The 16,510-nt window shown below is 35.5% G+C and overlaps 1 protein-coding gene across 5 annotated transcripts; it reads right to left on the bottom strand.

Annotated features, from left to right (window-relative positions):
* Window positions 1-500: 500 nt before the first annotated feature.
* Window positions 501-16,374, bottom strand: LOC106068449 (negative elongation factor E-like). Of its 5 annotated transcripts, none has more exons than XM_056039978.1 (11): window positions 16,356-16,374; window positions 12,795-12,903; window positions 12,185-12,266; window positions 11,570-11,637; window positions 10,416-10,484; window positions 9,678-9,758; window positions 7,718-7,775; window positions 6,812-6,956; window positions 6,022-6,076; window positions 4,923-5,034; window positions 501-3,336 (listed from the first exon to the last, which is right to left on the bottom strand). In XM_056039978.1, exons 2-11 carry the CDS (start codon window positions 12,864-12,866, stop codon window positions 3,257-3,259), a joined length of 822 nt encoding a protein of 273 aa, XP_055895953.1. In that variant the 5' UTR covers window positions 12,867-12,903; window positions 16,356-16,374; the 3' UTR covers window positions 501-3,256. The 5 variants fall into 5 exon arrangements, with proteins under 5 accessions (XP_055895953.1, XP_055895952.1, XP_055895950.1 ...); XM_056039977.1 differs by lacking the exon at window positions 16,356-16,374 and adding an exon at window positions 16,246-16,332; XM_056039975.1 differs by lacking the exon at window positions 16,356-16,374 and adding an exon at window positions 16,152-16,262.
* Window positions 16,375-16,510: the final 136 nt, after the last annotated feature.

The raw sequence follows: 16,510 nt of genomic DNA, 5'->3' as shown, positions 1-16,510 counted from the left end.
GCCCGTCCATTCCTTAAGTTGTTTTCCCATATTTTTCTCAGCCTCTTCTTTTTCCTGGTACTGTTCCCCGAAGGAAGGTCTTTGCCAGCCATTTGGGCCACAACAGACTCTAAATGTTTTCTTTTGTGCAAAGTTTGTGCATGGTTCGTAGATTCTCTGTGGTAAATCTACCTGCTGGGTTGCATCATTTCCCATTGACAAAGGTTATTAGATACCAGACCGAAACACTATCACCCAACAGAAAAACAAAAAATCATCTAGATCTATCACAAGTGGACGTAATCATCTTCTTTTTTGAAGTAACGTCTGTATTATATAAGATAAGATAAGTGGATATGGGAAATATTTTGGAACACAACCGCCACCCGCTCCACCATAACTACGTCAAGTCGTAGGGAAGTGGGCGACTTCTGCCACTCAAGACTAGATCCGAACGGTTCGAAAAATCGTTCGGTTTTAGACCGTGGGAGGCGCGGTGGCTGAGCGCTTGGCTTACGAACCGAGGTCAGGGTTTCGAATCCTGGTGAAGACTGGGATTTTTAATTTCAGGATCTTAGGGTGCCTCAGAGTCAAACCAGCTCTAATGGGTACCTGACATTAGTTGGGGAAAAGTAAAGGTGGTTGGTCGTTATGTTGGCCACATGACAAGCTCGTTTAACCGTGGGCCACAGGGACAGATGACCTTTACCATCATCCGGCCAAGCCTGAAAGGGGAATTTTACTTATCAGCTCTACTTGTTGACTAGGAAACATGAATAGGATCACGACCTCAGTGTGTAGTCAATGAATGAATTTGTTTATGTTGTCTGTTCTATTTATCTCAATGTTGTTGTTTTCAATTTGAGAAAAAGTCCTTCCAATTAGGAACAATAAAGCCGTCTTATTCACCAACATCCCATAGCTTAGCCCTTGGGTCTTAGTATCTTAAGATAATTCACCAAACAATGTCATTTATTATAGTTAGGAAAAATTTTAATGAGCGAAATGACACTTCCTTAACAAACAAAACGTCACGACTAAAACCTTTTTTTTTTTTTTTGCCAAGTCGCTTTATTTCTAAACAGCTTTCATAAGCACCATAACAAGTTTTCAAGGTCTATTTTTTGTTTTTTTAAAAATTGCTAAAGGGAGACAACCATGTAATTTTTTTTAGTTTCCTTTTTCAGACGAGTTACTTCCCCCATATTAGTAAAATTAATTGAAGGCATTTAGTAGAAGATACAATTGAAACACTTGTAGAAATAATTGCAACAAAATTACTATAAAGTGAAATATAATTTATCATATAACATCCTATCATTTACATTTATAAGTAATTAGAAGTTAACATTCTCCACTTGTCAGTTGCCACTTTTTTTTCGTTTTGAAAGCGGCTGGGTTTCCTCTTATAAACTATTCCTATAGAGGTTGAGGGGACGTACTTCAGGTGCCGTGAGCAGACGATGAGAAAGTCACGTGACCAAACACTTTAAAATGTCCTTAAAAATAACAAAGTGCTCCCCTTCCATCCAGTTGGATATTATTTGTCCCCCAAGAAATACCCAGATGTTTATCACAAATAAAAAAAACCAGGACCTTCATCTCAGTAGCACAGCTTAGCACATCATTTTGTATTCAGAACATTTCAAACAGAGCATAGTGACAATTCCCACAGAATTTTTTGAGTTAAACAAAATCAAATTTTTACAATGACATGTTTTTATTTTTTAATCAATTAACATATAAATGAACTATTGCTATGAATTATTTATATAAAAAGAAGCACAAGATAAGGAGAAATATGCAAATGGATTTGCATAATCATAATTATCATATGAAACACTACACTCATCCTTAATCCTCGGAATCGAAGACAATGCCATTATTATATATATATAGTTTTGCAATGACTGTGTGTTTAAATATAATGAATAGAGTTGTTGTTTGTTATCATGTAGCTTGAAAACATTGATTATGAATAAGTTGAACATGTGTTTGAAGTGAAGCCAGATAACAAACAAATACAGAGACATTTTCTCAGAGACATTTGTTTTGTTTTTACAAGTGAACACAAAGTTTGATCAGATAATAGACCAGTTCTCTTTCCAGATTTAAGGAACACTGCCCGCCAAGCTTCATCTTGTATACTTGGCACCCACAGTAAGTTGACCACTCTCAGGTGTTCCAGAAGGAAGTTACCTTTGCAGAAGTCCTATATCACACACTCAGGCACAACAGCTGGAAGGTGAGCCTTGATGCTTGGCATCTCAAGAAAGAACTGACATGGGCTTGGCACTTCTGGAGAACAGACTGTGCCAGGTCATTATTGCAATCTTTCTGACAAGGAGGAGAGGGTCAAGCCATTCTGACCTGGCAGGTCCAAAATTGATGTCACTTTGTTTAACTCCAGTTTGTGGGTTAAACTCTTCCAGGTGAAATGGCCAAGGAGCAGGAGGAGCTGAGTTCACTTGGTTCCCAAGGGTACGTTTTGGGAGAAGGATATTAAATAGCCAGCACAACAGCTTTTCTCCTCAAGAGATGTCGTAACCATTAAAGATGGTAGGATTCAATATTCTTATCCACAGATGTCAAGTAAACCATTTAAGATGGTAGGATTCAATATTCTCATCCACAGATGTTAACCATTAAAGATGGTAGGATTCAATATTATCCTCAAATGTCAAGCAAAAAGCATCTGTCTTCATCAGAACTGAAACCAAGATTCTCAATGCAAAAGCTTTACTATGTCATTTCCATATACAGCCATTGATTACTCATTCAATTTCTTTTGATCCAAAACCACATTTCCAAAAGCTATGCAAACACTTGAGCAAGCCAAGTGAAAACTCGGAAAGCCAGATTTAGCAATACTTGAGCAAGCCAAGTGAAAACTCGGGAAGCCAGATTTAGCAATACTTTAGAAAGCCAAGTGAAAACTCGGGAAGCCAGATTTAGCAACTCATATAGTTTATAACCTCTCAGTTTAAAGTCTTCTGTTTATCCATTCCTCATTGCAACTCCTGCATGTCTTTAGAACATTGTTTCTAGGTACAATACCCACATGTTCAATGAACTGTCCTGTATTTTTATTATTCACAATGATACAAGGGAGACAACTTAGTTCCTGTCCTGAAGATAGAAATTATCTATCCCTGATTAACCATGAACATATTTTCACTAGTCCATTGAAGCTTTGACTCTACCATATGGGTTTCAGTATTGCTGTCACACCGCCTCGGCAGTATCCTCTTTGTGGACAAATTAATTGCGCCGCAGGTTAGAATAAATCTTCCTCCTCGTACTTGACGACTTCTCTGGAGTCCTTGCAGGACGCTCCTTTCTGTGATGTGTTGGCCGCTAGAAAAGAGGATAAAAAAGTTTTGCATTGTCAAGATTTACAGTACAATATGAGACGCTTCTATACAAAACTTTTCTTTAATATAAATACCAAATTGTGGGAAGTGAAACTTAAAATGCGATCATGTTACAAGAAGTGGTTTTGAAAGTAGTATCACCTCTGCTTTCTGGTGGAGAATGTGTTTTTTTTCTGTGTGGATAATTGTGGATAAAGCAAGCCTGAATTCAACTAGGTCATAGGGGTTCAAATCATTAAATTGTATTCAAAGTGTACCCCCCCCCTCCCCAAAACCTTTTCTAATAACTAATTTCCATCCTTTGTCTCAGCTACTTTGGTTGGTGACATGGACAATCTTTGTGCCAAGAAAATCAAAGTTTATTGAATACACAAATTAAGTTCCTAGCTAAACAAACACACACACAAAGTTATTAACAATAAAAAAGAACTAATCAGTACCCGATTATAAAATGGACAACATTGGTTGTTATTTCTTTTTGTAATCTAATCACATATCTTACTCTCGTCAAAACATATATCTACTGTATGACTTAGCTAACTCTGGGAGCACACTGAATTCTCCTTCTCAAGGTGGAGATTAAAATTTTCCTTTCACACCTTGTGGTCTATAGGGCAGATGATGTAAAGGTCATCTGTTTCTGTGGCCTACGGTTAACAAAGATGTCATGTGGCCAGTACAACGACCAACCGCCTTTACTTTTCCCCAACTAATGTCAGGTACCCATTAGAGCTGGGTGGACTCAGAGGTGCCAAAAGATCCCGAAATTAAAAATCACAGTCTTCAACAGGATTTGAGCCCGGGACCCCCGGTTCAGAAGCCAAGTGCTTTACCGCTTAGCAACCACGCCTCCTGGAGATTAAGTTAATGTTATGTCTTTTGACTTTCAATACGCCAGAAACAAAATTCAAGGTGTCAACGGTGGGACTAAAATTCAGGGCCTCACTGGTTGGGACTAAAATAAAAGAATGGCACAGGTGGTGACCTCCATATAGAACAGGGGTTCTCAGCCTGTGGGTCACGACCCCCTTAGGGGTCAAATGACGATTTGCCAGGGTCGCCTAAGACCATCGAAAATATGGATTGTTTTTGCCTTTTCTTCTATTGCTGTGTGGATGGGGGTAGCCGCAGAGTGGGGATTGTAAAAAGGGGTCGCCGAGCTTAAAAGGTTGAGAACCACTGATATAGTTGTAAATGACATTTAAACTTTTTTTTTTTAAAAAGTAAATGCAATTAGAGAAATTGAGAATGTAGCTGAAAACTTGATATTCTGTACACCTGAAACACAAAAATAGCCACCTACAGTTTAGTTGTTCACAATTAATGGGGGGATCTCCAATACAAATTAAAGTTATAGTCTAATGTTTTGTGCACATCAGATTTCTAAAAGGTTTAATTTACAAGCCTATAACAGCCAGTAAGAAATTGATTTATGAAAACCAAAACTTCAGCCTAAGTGATCAATATCTGCTAATGGAAACATACTTAACCTGGATCAAGTGTTGAAAGGGTTAAGAGTCTCACTTGAAACTAGATTCACTGTAAGGGTCTAATATTAACAAGACTTACCTATGCTTGACCAAGATGACTGCGGTGCGCCTTCCACAGGGGGTTCATAAACAGGCTGCCGCCTAGCCATCTCGACATGTAAGTGAATATTATTGGTCAGACCTCCAGCCATCTGGAACAAGACGAGAACAATGCACTTATATTAACCCTAAACACTCATTTATAAACACACACATATCTCGAAGCGCCTGAGATATGAAACATATTTTATTAAAGGGTTAAGAACTATTCCACCATGATGCCTAGACTAATAATGCATGGAGTACACTCACACACCGAAGGCTGCTTAAAGCTAATTTAACTCTTTAACCCCTAAATGTCTCTCTGTCATCATGTGAGAAGTTTATATAAGCTTCTACTTTAATATGGACATTTTCACTATCAATTAAACCAGTGTTTTCCAAACTTTTTCCTTGACAGAACACTTCGCCCATTCTGAGTATTTAGCAGAGCACTTTGCTTATTTTTAGATAGATTAACTCACATGGTGGCCGAACAGTTCATTATTCCAGTAGTTCATGGGGACACCTATTCATGCCTCGCGGAACACTAGGGTTCTGGGGAACACTGAGCTAAACAACGTCAAGAACGCTAAACTGAACGGGGTAGTAGCCGAGGGATTGAGCCATATTTTTAACAAAATCTCAATGCATGTTACCAGTCTTTGACTTGTAGCACCAAACTGCTGGTAGACAACTTAAACAATTTGTAGGCGTAATATATATCTCAACAAATAAAACTTCAAATAACTTGTTGAACAACTTCCTTCCAAGCGTGTTCTTTGTAGAATAATTTTACCAAATCTGAAAGAGACATAAGGAAGTCTTCATGCAAGCCTGAATTCAAACTTGCGGCTCAAATCATTGAATTACATTCAAAGTGTAACCCCCCCCCCCTTTCCAAAACTTTTCTAATAACTAATTTCAATACTTTGTCTCAGCTAGTTTGGTTGGCGATATGGACAATCTTTGCGTCGAGAAAATGAAAAGTTTACTGAATATAAAAAATGGTGTTCCTAGCTTAACAAACACACACAAAGTTATAAAGAATAAAAAAAAATTAACAACTAATCCTAACCCAATGATAAAATGGAACTTACCCCCACAATGGCTTGCTCGGCTTGTTCCACTTTCTCAAACGTCACAAAAGCAGTTCTGTTCAAACAAGTCAGACACAATTAACAGTCTCATAGTGAATATACAATCAGATTGTTGGTACAAACATTGCTATTAGATCTACTTCAAATGTCACAAAACTCATTAAAATTGCATACTGCTTAAACTATTGTTTTTCCGCTGAATGTGCACTCAATAAAGACTGTTCTATGAACTCAACAAGCTAAGCTTGTATTTGATAATACTGTTCACTAACATTTACAGTTCACTAAAGATGACATCATTTCATAAAACGTCCAATGGACTGGGTTTTGCTTGTTATGTGAAATGTAAAAATGAAACTTATAATTAATGAAATGTTTGCATCAACGAGGAAAAATTCATTCATTTCATTTGAAATTTTTTTTTTAAATTTCATTCTGAATTTGTTTAAAAACAAAAACTACTATGACAAAGCTTGAGTTTGTTGAATGCACTTCGACTCTAGACTTTAGAACATTTAGGAGTTAGAGAAAACAGCTTCAGTATTTTGGGCCTTTACAAATGTAACAAATTACAAAGACATGACAAGACACTACTTTAACATTACACATTACTAAAAGGTTTGAACACAAAATGAGTCAATATTTCCACTCTTGTCAAAGCGAATTGACTCCTTAATTTAATCTTCAGACTCGGAGAGAAGTCTTTAAATAGAATTGAGACAACACACACACAAACCTATCTGAGCACAGAAATGAAACAGGAGAAAAATGTCAACGTAACAAACTTAACTGTTTCTCTGGCTCCATATTAATGTTTAAGATGTTGCCGAAATTAGAAAAACTTTTCTGAATAATTTCCTTCGTGATCCCTTGACCTTTGACAAAAAGTGTTTGACCTTTCTTAGGAGGGTCTCTGTGTTCTCGTTCATAACCTCCTGCAAAAAAAAAAAAATATATAAATAAATTTACTGTTTTTTTTGGTTTATTTTTCTTTTTAAGAATTATCATACTTGAGAGAAGTATTTTTAACAAAGTGGCAAATTCAATATAACAAGAAAAACATTTAAAAATTACTTTTTTTAAAAAACAAAGCTTATATCAAATGTAATTGTATTAATTAGTTTGGATCAGTCACGTTAGTATATACGATCAGCCTAGACATAATAAATCTGTGCGATTTGAAATATTAAAAAATTTTTTTTTGGTTTAGCTTTTAGCTTTCTCTATGCGCTATGATCCTTTGACTTGTCTGGACCAGGTTTGAAGGGAGGTGGCAAGAAGGGGGGGGGGGTGTCTTGGTGAATGTTTACATGATCACTTTTTTTTTAAATGCATAAAAAAATGTTCACTCAGGGCTTGAGTCCTCAAGGGGACTAATCTGTCAAACACGATTTCTTTATCTTGTTCAAGATTCCAAACAAAATATTTAATTACAAATAGTTAATAAATTGGTTAATTTTTTAAAAATTGATTCTTATGTTGTCAGGTATAAGAAATAATTTCAGCTTAATTTGAAATTGGGAGTAGAATAAAAAACATGTGCACATTTTTTACCAGACAGACAGAGTGAGTTGATATAAACTTTTTAAAAATGTTTGGACTAATGGAGACATTTTGACACATAATTTCGTAGCCATTTAATTGTGCAGTGCAGGTTTGTATTAAGTGGAAATGTTCACCAAAAAGTATAACTTACTGTTGTTGTAGCCAGCTGAAACAAAACTTTCACTTAATCCTTTCATCTTTTTAACTGGCTGAAACAGGAAATGCCAGAAAATAAAACATATGAAAAAATAAATTGAGGGTAAAGATGATATTCAGATCTACTGCAGCAGGATGCACTGTTTACGAAAGACAACTTATTCCAATGGATGCATTAGGTTTTTTTTAACTTTCATATAACTAAATAAGAAGAGCTAATCATGTCTCATTGTTACTGTGGGAACTCTTTTAGTGAAAACCTGATGTGTATAGCTTCTTTATTTTTGTTCTGATACACCAGTTTATAAGCCAAACACAGAAAATTGAGCAGTTTTGAAGCTTGGTTCATCTATGGAACAACCAAATAGACCTGTTAACTACCTCACCCTAAGGTCAATGTTAGTCAACAATCACAAAGAGGAGTGGCTCAACCAATGGGCATCAGGAAACACAGGCAGAGTCATGTACAAAGAAATGACTACGCCTAACAAACTGGACAGTATTAACTTCCTACAATTTTCCAACTAAGAACAGGACACACACCACTATTAAATTACCACCTCAACAAAATAAACTCCACACAACTCCCCCTTTGCAGACACTGTGCCCACCCCTTTGAAACCGTAAACCATATCCTCTTTGAATGCCCCTCCCTAATCCACCTTAGGCAGACCCTACTTCCACTAAAGCCCAACATAACCAACACCCTGTATGGCAGTGCTGAACAACTGAAGAAAACAGCACACTTTTTTTCCTTGGCACAGTCTGCAAAAGAGCTTACAGCTCAGCAGCAATAAAGCTGGCTAGAAGAAGAAGAAGCTTGTTTTTATTCTAAAAGTACCTGTATTAAAAGTATTTATTTTATAAACTAGACATATTTTGCTCTTTTTAAAAATAGTTGTTTTTTTTTAACTGAATTTTCTTTTCTTCAGAGTTACATATCTTTGATTAGGCTAATTGGGTAGCTTTTTAAAATCAGAAATATGAGTTACTGAGATAATCAAGGCTTTTCAATCTTGGATAATCAAACACATGGACTTGAATCTGTGTGAATCACTTCATATGAGAAGACAACTGGCCAAACTAAATGTAACCTTTTGGAAAAGTCACCATCCACTTATAACGTAATTTCAGAAACTAGGTTACATAAATGTCAGAAGACAAGGAGCATGTTTACTGTCAATATGAGAGTATCTCAGGTGTTTCCATGGTCCATCTAGTACAGTGTTAAACAAAGTACAATATGAAGCCTAAGTTTATAATCCCAATACAATAAGGTATCAAATCTTCTCTCAGACCTTGCAATCTATGGAGGCAGATGATGTTCATTTTTTTTCTATAGTTAATGGTTAAAAAGGTGTCATGTGGCCAGCACAATGACCGAACACCTTTTTTTCTTCCCCAATGTTAATTGTAGGTTTCCCTTTCAGACCTCGCAATCTATGGGGCAGATGATGTTAAGGTCATCTGTTTCTTTGGCCAACGGTTAACGAGCAGAGTGTTATGTGGCCAGCACAACGACCAACCGCCTTTACTTTCCCCAACTAAAGTCAGGTACCCATTAGAGTTGGGTGGACTCAGGGGGCCCCAAAAATCCCAAAATTCAAAATCCCAGTCTTAACTGAGATTCGAAGCCAGGACCTCAGGTTTGGAAGCCAAGCGCTTAACCATTCGACTATCACACCCCCTAATGTTAATTGAGTGAAGCCCTAATTTTCCTGAATCAAACCTCAATATTCAACAGGATTTTTAAGTCCACTGGCATTTAAAGTCAATAATTTTACCATTCAGCCACCATGCCCTTCCCCTCCCAATACAATCGGTTGAAAAAAAAAATCTAAATAATGCTGTACATTATAACCAATGATGCAGTAGCACAATTCACACTGATCTTTGAACTTAGCCTGTCAATGATCAAGATGATAGAAAGACTCTAAAATGTTCTCCCAACTTACTGGCTGTTTCTCTTCCTCCTCCTCCCCTGTGAAGGACATGAAAGGCTGGAACCCAACAGGACCTGGAGGTTTGTCTGAGTCCTGACAAGAAGAGAAACATAATATCAAATAGCAGAATATTTTACAAAATTTAACTTGTATACAACTTGACATTGTGGGAATGAATGGAAATTAAAAAAAAAAAAGAAAAAGAAAACTGAAGGCAGATACTCCAGCCAATGAACAGCTTCCAAGTAGCCATTCAAGGTAGTTAATAATATTTAAACATGTTTTCTTTGTTTGGTGATTGTATCTAATATTACACCTGTACAAACCCAGAACCAAGATATTACACATTATTTTAAAATTGTATGAAATGAACTATAGGAAATACAATAAGCATACATATGCTGGACCAAGCAGGGAAACATAGATCTATGTTTATTGTATTTTCTAGATTATCTTCACCCCTGCAGCAGTAAATCTTTATTACAAAATGAACTGAAATGAAAAAGCTACTGGACCATTGATACATCAAAAGTGATTTGATCACAGCTTCTTTCATCTATTAGTTATATTCAGCACAAACCCTGCTTATTCCATGAGGTAGTCTTCCCCTTTTTGTCCTGCTAATGTTCATTGCAGAAGATCTTCAGTAGCCTTGATAATCTTCTCTGTAAAATTCTGTGCTGAAACCTAACACACATACTTTTCAATACTTATAATTATTTTGTTCCGTTTAAAAAAAAAGCCCCACACCTTTTTCTTTTCAAAGTTTTTAGATCGTTTAAAACCAAACTTCTCTTTTTGGCTTCTGACTGTGATGGCCTGAAGAAGGAAAAAGAAAAAGAGAAATTAAATGTAGACTCAATTTTTTGTTTTTCTTGAATAGATGTTTAACGTCAGTGAATTTTTTTGTTTTAGTTAACAAATGATCATCTTTCTTTTTTTTTTTATCACTGTGTAAACTATTTACTAGCAGCTAAGTTTCTTTGAAACAAAACGATAGATACCAGTGTATAGTAAAATTAAATCTTTGTTCCGATTAATCCAAATCTTTAACTCATATTAAGTCCAGTGAGTGTAAAGCTGAATAAGGTTCTCGAGGAGAAAAATATATTCAAAAGTTTCCCTTAAGTGCCAGATATAAGCTTCGATTTGTGACATCAAAAGGCTTATGCTCTCATCAATAGGTTTATTTACTCATAATAGGTTAGTTTACTAATCAACAGTCATTTACTTATTAATAGGGTTATCTACTCATCAAAAGGCAAAACCTAATCAGAGAATATTGGCTAGCTCATGTTGACTATAAAATTTGAAAGATTTCCTAACTTGGTATCTTCAAACTCCCAGATACCACATCTTCAAAAAACTTAAAAATAATTCATTGTACAGATGGGGCCATGATTTGGAAGCAGATGCCAAGCAGATGGGCAAGACGTGGGGACAGTTCGAGAGACTCGCCCAGAACCGATATGCCTGGAGTAAGCTGGTTGGTGGCCTAGGCCCCAGAAGGGACCTCAGGCAGAGACGAGACAGATGGGAGTGGGAGTAAAAAGGTTGATGTGGTTTTTCATGAAAATTGGAAAAAACTAACAAACCCATTCACAACTTAGAAACGACTGTGAACAAACCCATTCTCAACTTAGAAACGACTGTGTAGTTCATCTCATATATTGGACTAGTCATCTGAGCCCTTCAAAAGAATAATGAGAACATAGAAGAAGAGAGAAAAACCTTATAGAAATTCAGAATATAACATTTATTTCCAAATCTCTTTGACTTCCACTATCTTGCCCCCTGCCTATTTCCCTAGCAATGTCTGCAGCTTTGAATTCAGAGTCAGATTGCTACACTTTGGTCATTGATGAGAATAAAAAAAAAAACACTATCGTCAAATCATAACCTACCCCTGACTGCACTAGCTTCTTGGCTTGCTCAGTTGCTTTGTCGGCTGAATCCAAAGAAGGGGCAGGAACTGTGAAAAGAAAACAACACCATAATAACAATGAGCGGACACCAAGCTAACTTCCATAATACTGAAATTCATCAACTCGAGTACTAATGACTCTGAACATGAATGTTTTGCCTGAAATCAGGCCGTAAAAAACAATGACTTATAAGTCTCTAATTAACATGGAGCAATGATTTAGCAGACTTTACATTTCTAATTAACATGCACCAAAGACCCTTCTTTAAAAAAGAAGATAATTAGGTCCTACGTGTATCCATGTATTATCTAATTATTTATGTTAATTAGAGACTTAATGATTGGTTGTCTGGCCGTGTGGTTTGTGCACTGGACTGCCGTTCGGTCATCTCAATGGTTCATACCCTGCCCGCTGCCATCCCGCTGGAGGTTTCGACTAGGATGTAGATTATCTTCAACTCTCAAGGAACATCCAAGAGACATGTAAAACATTTTACAATTAAGCAATTGGGGCCTGTTAATTAGAGGCTTGAACTCCTCTAAGTCATTAATGCTGCATCTTAATTAAGGGACTTAAACTCTGCAATAAAAGTACCTGACTTATTAGCTGACTTGCTCAATGTTGTCTCCTTCTCCTGGCTTTGTGCTGCGGCTTTGAGGGACTGAAGTTGTTTCTTCTGTTGATGATAATAATATATGTATATACTGTATATATTGATTTGTTGTTCAGATTTAATTTATATAAATTGATGTCAAGGTTCAGCTAAAATTTGCTGGAGATCTGAATTTCCATGTTTACATGGCACATTAATGCATTGATTTCACCTGGCGGCCAATTAAATACACTCAGTGAGTAAAAACAAATATTCAAGAAGATTCTTAAGTTATTAGATTGTGTGGGTATTCAAAAAAGGAAAAGAAAGATAAACACAGTAGTTTCATGATTATTGGTAACGAATGATCTCTCCTTCTATTGTTCTCAATCCAGAAAAGTATAGAATTTTGTGATGCAACGATTAAATTAAACAAAAACTTCCTTTATTACACACACACTACTTTGCAAAGCTCCTCTTCTTCATTCAACCACAAACTTTTTTGACAAATGACGCCCCCCCCCTCATATTTATACTGACTAGCCTCTTTCCTGTTCTGAATAAACAAAATTAAGCTCTTATTGACGCAGGCAAACCTTTTTCTTCACTTACCTTTTTCTTAAGCCGAGCTAAAGTCTGTTTTAATAGCTCTTCTTCCTCTGTGAGAGCAGCCGGAAAATGCATTTTTATTTTAGGACTTTGAAAAAAGTTTAATCAGAACCTTGTAAATAAGAAAACGTACTAAATTAACACACATCCATAGTGAAAACTCTAGATATTAACATTGTAACACTGTCTAGCGAGATCAGCCACTAAATGAGAGAGTAAATAATGAACAAACCAAAAAGTCACCTTATAAGATCCACAGAACTAGCCACAAATTTTCCTATAAAAATACTAACAGGAAAAACACAGGCAAAAATGGCACCAAAGAATGAATGAATATCACACAAGAGTGATAGGCAAGGGAAGGAACTGATCAATTATAGTGCCACAAGGGTCTGCAGATAGTCTATTTTTATGTTGGTTACCAATCTGAGTGGTTACTACCTGAGGGGATTGTTAAGCAACCTGAAGCTTTCTAGCCTAATTGAAGAATGATATGTCCTAAACTCAAAACAGAACAGTGTTTCCAATAAGAACTATTGTAATTAACAGCTGCCTTGAAAAACGAAACAAGTTGGCAGTTGTTAGCAAATAGGAGATTTATTTAAGATGAAACTTTAAAATGAAAATAGATTGCAAATGTATTTTTCTTTGACAAAAGAACTGATACAAGACAACAATTTAGATGTTTTGAAACATTTATAGTTAATTACACACACTATTATTATTACTTTTTTTAAACTTTCCTTTAAGAAGAGCTCATCATGTCTCATCTAGTGAAAAAACAGATTTTTGTTCAACTACTTTATTAATTATTTAATTTTTTAAATGAACAGGCCCAGTGTACAAGCTCTCCCCCCCCCCCCCCCCCGTTGTGAACTCCTTGGCCTATGACTTTGACATGGACACATAACGTATGCGACAGTTCAAGAAACACCAGGGATGCATTAGGAATAAGATATATTTAATAAAGAAATAGGAATAATTGCAAAGTTCTGTAGATAACGCTAACAAAAGCTGAATCCCTAAATAAACATCAAACTGTAAAACTGCCTTATAGTGTACTCCTACTAGTCAATCACAAACTCTGGTCCCTGAGAACAATACCGTAACAAAAAAAAACTCAAGGGCTGTCACCCCACTTTACCTAGTCAACCAATGAAATACTAATAAATAAACATAGATTTCCTCAACTCTTACAACCAAGGTTCTATCAAGTGCTGTCTACAATGCTCTATACAAACACAATCACCCCCCTCCCCTGAAAAATTGAGCATTTTTTTACCTTTCTTTTATTTCAAAAAGCATTAAAAGTATATAATCTAGACATATTCTTTTATATTTTAAATTTGTTTATTGATTATTGTTCTGTATTATATTTTGAAGTTTTTAAAGCTGTTTGTTGATTATTGTATTTTTGAAGTTTTTAAAGCTGTTTGTTGATTATTGTATTTTTGAAGTTTTTAAAGCTGTTTGTTGATTATTGTTCTGTATTACATTTTGAATCTTTTTTTTATAACATTTTTTTTCCATTATTTTTTATAAATTAAGAGTTACATCCCTCTTGATAGGCAAATTCTGGCTATTTTTTTCAAAATGGAAGTGCCATTGGGTTTAAGGTTGGGAAAGTGACATCACAATGTTGTCTTAAAATTCTAGGCCTACTGACTCTCAGATCATCATCTTCATCAAACTCCATGTGATTGACCATATAGCCTTATCTTGAAAATTACATGGCAAGACAGAACAAGCAATGCTGGGAGAACTTGTTTGCAATGTGACATGTGTTGGCTTGGTCATGTCCCCCCCATATAAGGAATAGCCCTATGTGGAGAGAGAAGGTGATAAAGAAAGCAAAGGGCAGTGAAAACGCTCTGGAAGAAAAGCCAGACGAATGAAAAAATGGCTGGTTACTCTACCACTAGAGCAAATGCGACATTAACATGGATCATACGAGGACGGGATTATCTCTCCAGAATAAGATTCAACAGTCACATAACAAAAAAGTACCCCACAAGATGAAACATACTTATTAAATATAAATGAACAGCAGCGCCGGGGACCAACTTTTAAATGAGAGAAAGTAGTGAATTAAATGCGACGAAAATAAGGGACTGCACCGACGAAGGCTCGAACCACAAGATGAACCATATTCTTTCTATGACTGAAGGAGGCCAACAAAATTTCAGTTACATCCATTCAACACACTGTGTTAGTTTTTAATGCCATCCTGGTTAACTTTTTGTTACATCATTCTAATATAAAAATTTGATAGATATTTAGGGTAGAAAATCTAATGTGTGTGACCTAGTCAACACATTATCATGACCTACATAGTAGCTAATATTGTAACTCTACACATTATGCGATTTTAAATATACCCCATTTATGGTAAAGTCAAAGCAATTCATTTTTTTTAATGTATCTAAGACTATAAGATTTAAATTTTATGTTAAATCTGAAATTAAGATTATTACATTCTAGTTCAAACATATGCAGAAGAATAGCATGAGTAAAATCACTTAACTTACAAACACTTCAGGACAGAAGAATAAAAAGTAAAGTAGCTATAATGCATATATATAACATTGAACCATAATTTACAAATAGAAATTTTAGAAAACCTAATGAAATACTAAGAAAAACACAAAGATAGAGACACATTTGTTATTCCATAAGCTAGAACTAGAACAAATTGGCACAGTGCTCCCTTCCCTAGTGCAATTAGAGAATGGAAGGGGGCTCGAGGTTTAACACCCAACTTGGGCAGAGTTGTGTTTACTGAGCACCTAGCATGGAAAACATTCACCCAGATTCCTCCTCCTCCCCACTGGTCCACAAATGAGATTGAACATAGCTGCTAGCACTCTGAGCATGCTATAAGCATGAAAGTAGCGCTATATTGACTATATATATAAAAGCTATAATTATTATTATTATGGAATGGCTTCCTGAATTAGCCATAAAAACCAACAACTTAGCAGCAGAGTTTGTTGCAGCTGAGATTAACATGCATGACTAGAATATATTGACACATAATTATAATAATAATAGCGACATAAATTGACATAATGATTAGATTATAGATCTATTATTATATGGATAAAATAGAATATTTTATTTATATATCTAGATCTAGATAAGAATTATTAAGATAACATATTACATAGTCATAGACTTATAGTAGATCTAGACTAGATCTATATACTATTATTAATACTAAGTAAGTTTAAGACGTCTACTAAGTTAACTAAGACACTAATTAATACTCTAATTATAAGTCTGTCTAACTAACAGTAGTCTAACTCTAAGTAGTCTAAGTAAGAGTCTAAGTAAAAGTCTATAAAATAACTGATCAAGAACCTTGGCCTTGGGTTACTTCTTATTTACTCTACAAGAGTCTAGATAAGATTCTATAATTATATAACAGATCTATATTAGTATATAATTTACTAACATAAAATATAGATTATATCTAGACTAGGTGTATATAATATAGAGCTAGATTAGATACTATAGCCTACTACTTTTTTATACTAGCCATAGCCATAGTCTACTTTAGATTACAGAGGAAATTAAATAAAGAATCGATTCGGGCACTGGGACTATTAAAAAGTTAGAATAGGAATATAAATGGCGAGCTATTTGTTTCTAATCCAGCTGCAGAGAACTTAACTAGATAGATCTAGAACTAGATCTAGATTTATAATCTACATTTATAA

This window comes from Biomphalaria glabrata, chromosome 9, assembly GCF_947242115.1.
Source record: "Biomphalaria glabrata chromosome 9, xgBioGlab47.1, whole genome shotgun sequence".
Classification (NCBI taxonomy): domain Eukaryota; kingdom Metazoa; phylum Mollusca; class Gastropoda; family Planorbidae; genus Biomphalaria; species Biomphalaria glabrata.
The sequence above is the reverse complement of the archived record's forward strand: the minus strand, read 5'-3'. Positions and strand labels throughout refer to the sequence as shown.